This window comes from Lissotriton vulgaris, chromosome 5 (assembly GCF_964263255.1).
Source record: "Lissotriton vulgaris chromosome 5, aLisVul1.2, whole genome shotgun sequence".
Classification (NCBI taxonomy): Eukaryota; Metazoa; Chordata; class Amphibia; order Caudata; family Salamandridae; genus Lissotriton; species Lissotriton vulgaris.
The window spans coordinates 1,619,627,718-1,619,633,064 of record NC_141693.1 but is presented as its reverse complement, the minus strand read 5'-3'; the positions used below and the strand labels follow the sequence as shown (position 1 = coordinate 1,619,633,064).

Here is a 5,347-nt window from a genome sequence, read left to right as displayed (position 1 = left end):
GCTACCACTGCCAGATTGTGTCAGAAAGTCATCATTACCAAGGAGGCATGCATCAAAAACATAATTATTCACTCCAAAAATGCAAGCAGCATCCCCCACACCCACTTCCATTATCCCAAGGTAACTTCTCTCAACCATTCAGAGTTCCTGAAAATTAAACCATGGACCACAGATTAGAAATTGCAAAACTCCTCAACTTCATCCATCAAAAACAAATCCAGGAATTAATGTATGCATGCAGACATACATGTTGATTTTAAGGGAAGGCAAATAAGTAATCTGGATTATTTTCAGAGAAACATTTGAAAAGAATGTGATTTAAAGTGCATTTCTGATGAAATGGAGTCAGTGGCGGCTGCATGGCTCCTGGATGGTGAGGCAGGTGCACGTAGGGGGGTGTTGTGGACAATATATTGCAAAAACTCACCACTTACCTTGCAGCCGGGTCCTGTATCTCTGCTATCCCCATCTTGAGGAACAGGAAGCATAGCCAGGCTCGCCTGACCAATCACAATGCTGCAATGCAATTTTGTGATTGGTAAGCATCCAGGCTTCCTTGATGAATCACAAAGCTGCAATGCAGCTTAGTGATTATTCTGAGCATCCTGGTTCGACGCTCAGGCTATGAATGGGGGCCTTGGCCTGTTCTCGATGCAGGCTGCAGGGAGAACTGGGAAAGTGAGCATGGCTGGTTTGGGCAGCCTGAGAGGCCCGGCCAAAGAACCATGTGCACTTAGGAGTGGGCACACCACTCCTCCTCTGCCCGAGAGCATAGCGGCCCCAATGCAAGCTAAGCAGCACAGAAACATAAAATGATGATAACTAAAGTTTATTATCATTTTATGTTTCCTTTATGTTACACTGCTTAAAAGAAGTGGGGCGATGCGCTGCCGCCATAGTGGAGGAGCCGCCACTGCATGGAGTTTTTGGAACAACAGCTTGATTGTAGAAAAAGTAAACCAATATTACAGGGGGTGAACTTGATTGATCGGCTTGACGCGTGGCATAGTTCCATTGTCTTTTGTTTATTTTAAGTATTTCAAGCAACTTTTTCCATGCTTATTCATAACTTAGTATTTAATAAAAACTTGCAGTTGTTCTATACAAATAAACAGATTCCATTTTCGTTTGTATTAGCTGTTGATTCTCTACATAGCTTTAATTAATTTCACTTATTATCAGTTGTTGATTCAGTAATATCACTTGAATATTTTATTTGGACCTCTCAGTTTGCTAAACAAGCGCTTCAAGGCATCAAGCACCTCTTTGTTCCTGAGGCTGTATATGAAGGGATTCAGAAATGGGGTCATGATAGAGTAAAACACAGTGATCACTTTGTCCCATTCCACTGAGTGACGTGAGGTGGGCCGGACGTAGGCAGTCATGACTGATCCATAGAAGAGAATGACAACTGTCAAGTGAGAAGCGCAGGTGGAGACAGTCTTCCCCATTCTGGAGGTGCGATGGTGCTTGAAGATGGTAGACAGGATGAAGCCGTATGATACCACAGTGAGCATGAATGTGACTGCAAGTATGGCTGAAGTAATGATGTAGCAGGATAACTGTGCTAATTGGGCCGGCTCGCAGGACAACTCTCCAAGTGGCACTGGATCACAGATAAAATGGTTGACAACATTGGGGCCACAGAAGGCCAACCTAGACATCAAAATAACAGGAGTCACAAACGATGTAAAACCTGATGCCCAGCATATGACTGCAAGACTGATGCACATATTAGGAGTCATTATGGTTGAGTAATTCAGTGGCTTACATATGGCCAGGTAGCGGTCAAACCCCATTGTCGTTAATAGAAAGCACTCTGTGGCACCTAAAGAGAAGAAGAAGTAAAATTGGACAAAACAGCCAATGAAGGAGATGGTCTTCCTCTCTGCCAGAAAGTCCAGTAACATATTTGGTACAGTAGTGGTGGTGTACCAGATCTCCAGGAAAGAAAAGTTGGCGAGGAAGTAATACATGGGCATGTGGAGACGAGTCTCTGCAATGGCAACTATAATGATGAGGATATTTCCTGTGATGGTTAAGGCATATATAATGAGAAAACATACAAACAGTACAATTTGAAACTCTGGTTGAGTGGGAAATCCTAGGAGGATGAATTCTATAACAACGGTTTGATTGACAGCATCCTTGGTCTCCATGACTGAGCTGCAGAATAAGCTGGACACAACTGTAGGATGATAGTCTTATGGTAGCGTAATACAAAGAAAAACAGGACAGGTCAATATGGCAGGCAAGTTGACTGTTGCCAACAGTTGAACATAGGCTAAAAACATTGTTTTCCACAACCAAAGGAACGCAAAAATACAGTTTTTACAATCCCATTCAATGTCACACATTTGCAAAGATAGTTATTCGCACAATGGAGATTAGGGAACTATGTTGGAGGAAAAACTGGAGAGGTAGAAATGTTTCTGAAGAACAATTTATATTAAAACTTCTTTTGTAAAATCACAGTAATCCCCAACACGGTATCATGGCACTAGAAACCGACATACTGACAAAACAGCTTAGATAAAAGCAAACAGATAGAGTAAAGAGATGCATCAAGATGACAAAAAAAAGACAGAATTCACCGGACAGGAGATCTTAAGCCTGAGAGTCCCCTAACTCTGCCTCCTGTTGCATCTGCATAAGAACGGAAGGGTATATTTCCAAGAGTTTTTCGCCCCCTGAACGTCAATTTTTATGGCATTCTGGTGCGGATAAGCCCTTCCACGCCTTGTAAATAAGGCCCCTTTTCACGCAGAACTTAGCGTGAAAGGGGAAGGGAATGGGTCGTGCGGTGGGGGTTCCACCTCAACACCCATTGCTTTTGAAGCTGCATCATGCAGCACATTTACAGAGATCAAATCATCAAAAAGGGTTTGTTCTACAGGAAGGTTTCCCCTGCTGCACATAAACAATCATTAAATAATGACAAGTTGCAACTTCTATGTGTGCTGTACAGAGAAGTTACAAATCACCACTAATGATTGTTTATGTCCAGGAATAGACACTTTCCTCACATGAACAATCATTCCCTGTAATGTAGAGAACCTTGCGCCATGGTGCAAAGGTGCATGCATTTGCGCTAGGACGCTAGATTTAGTACCAGCGCTAGTGGAAACACAGGGGTCTGCCACTTTTTTATGAATATGGCACATCCTGCCTTTTTAAACTCATGGAGTGCGGCGTTAACAATTTTACAGCTACACCGCGCTCTGCCAGTTTACTGTAAATATGCCCCGGAGTTTGGAGAAAGGTCCATGAGCTGGATTGCTGAGGTCTAAGTCTGACTTGTGCAGTGGCAACCAGAAGCTCTACAGGAAACTGGCACAAATTTGTCAAAGGCATAATGGATCAAATATGGAAAGTTATACCAGATCCTTTATTTATAAGCAGCCACTGCAAAAAGAGTTTCACCTTTGATATATGGCGAATGAAATGTATAGCTGTCACAAACCATCATAACTCCCATACTTTGAATTTGTTGAACAGGTTGAAGCCATTAAATTATTTTCTTTATAAAGATGAGGTAAAGGAAATTACCATTATGTAAACTTTTGTCTGGTCACTATTTCTTCATATGGAGATAGGGCCTGATGTATAGTTTGACAGAGAAGGTACATCATCTCAACTGCTTTGGAGCACCCTTTCCACCAAATTTGGGTGGATTGACCTGGATGGTTAATCCTAGTCATTCAGAGGTCTGGAAACCTGAATTTGATATATGGCAAACATTACTAATGTTCCCAGGACTTTAGGGATAACATTTAGGAGGTTGCAACTGGTCATGGTTCACTTCAGAAAAAAGGCAGCTTGGAGCTTATTGTGTCGCTGTAGTCAGACAGGAGTTTAACCAACATTCCCTTGAAGTCCACTTTTTTGTATAGTGTGCAGATATGAGGAGGTGTACCAGTTCAGAGTTCCTCTCATGCTACAGCACCAAATGTTCTGACCTCTTCGAATCTTCTGCAGATCCAGAAAGTGTTCTGAGGAGGATTCCATGCTACATTTATGGTTGACTCTAGGCAGTGGTTGGGGGTGACTGCTCCCTATCCAATGTTCAGCAGTTCTTGTTTGCCCTAATGCAAACAATCGACAGTGGACATTCCTCTTTACATTCAAGATGGGTGAAATGAGCCGCAATCCCCTTCCTTATGTCCACTCCAAACTTGTTTTGGGGCCAGTGTGTGAAGTTGGCCTGGTATATGATGCTCATTAGTTCTAGTGATCACCCTGTACCATGCCAAGCAACCCTTATGATGATTGGTTGTAAGTCAACCTTATAGACCAGTTATCCTAGTGGTAACGTGGACAAAGCAGTCTTAGGCTAAACTCTGAAAGGCATGTGAAGCCAGCTGTATTACCTTACACAACCCCCTTGAATACCACATGAAAGGACACCACACAGATATATATTGAAATATATATATATATTTATTAACTACAAATATCCCCTGAACTTATTATGAGCACAGAAGCACAAGCGTTAAACGAAACACAGCTTAAAATACACAAAAGTTGCACAATATGGATGAGCCCTAGGGGCCACCTAAACCATATACTAAGAAAGTGGTATAAGAGATACCAATCGAAAAGGAAACAGGCCTAGGGCCTTGGGAATAGCTGGAGCTAATCGGGACTAGCAGTGACTAAGTCGGAAAAGGCCCGCGGGACTCGGGTGCAGTGTTTAAAGTGGACGCACTCACCAATACAAAGTCTATGGTGCGTAAAAGTTAGAAAGTTAGTTAGTTAGGAACCTTCCGAGTGACCTAGAAAGCTGAAACTTAAGACACAGGCCCTAGAGGTGTGTTCCAGTGTGGGAACACTGGCGTTGCTGAGTTACCTCACCCACAGGAAGCGGGTGCATAGGGTCGAATTAGTGTCGGGTTTCGTCACGCAGGTCGATGGTGCTTGGAGCTGAAGATACTACAGGCGGCTCGATGTGAAGAGTTCCGGTGGATCCAAGGGTGGATCTGAAGATGTGAAGACCTGAAAGCAGAGGGGACAATGTTCAAAGTCACTAGCCAGTGACTACCGTGAAACCAGATTGGAACCAGGCGATGTCGGGTGCAAACAGGCGTTGAGGTGTAGCTTCTCTCTGCAGCCATGTGGACGCCAGGGGTCAAGGACGTCCAGGAGTCGGTCACAAGTTGTCCCACGCAGGCTTCTCGCTGTTGGCGGTGTCGGCAACTTGATTGGAGCAAACAGGCCTTGGCTAATGCAAGCCACGCAGGAATCAAAAAAGGCTAGTTACTCGGACCAGCAAGGTCAGAGCGGGTGCTCCCTTTTTAGAGTGAGGGCAAGTCTGGAGCAACCAGACCCGCAGTGTTGTTTGTCAGTT

The 5,347-nt window shown here is 43.7% G+C and overlaps 1 protein-coding gene across 1 annotated transcript; it reads right to left on the bottom strand.

The window, feature by feature from the left end:
• Positions 1–1,199: 1,199 nt before the first annotated feature.
• Positions 1,200–2,159, bottom strand: LOC147716843 (olfactory receptor 6N1-like). The gene has a single exon (XM_086919799.1). The coding sequence runs from the start codon at positions 2,157–2,159 to the stop codon at positions 1,200–1,202; it is 960 nt and encodes a 319-aa protein (XP_086775925.1).
• Between the last annotated feature and the right edge of the window lie 3,188 nt (positions 2,160–5,347).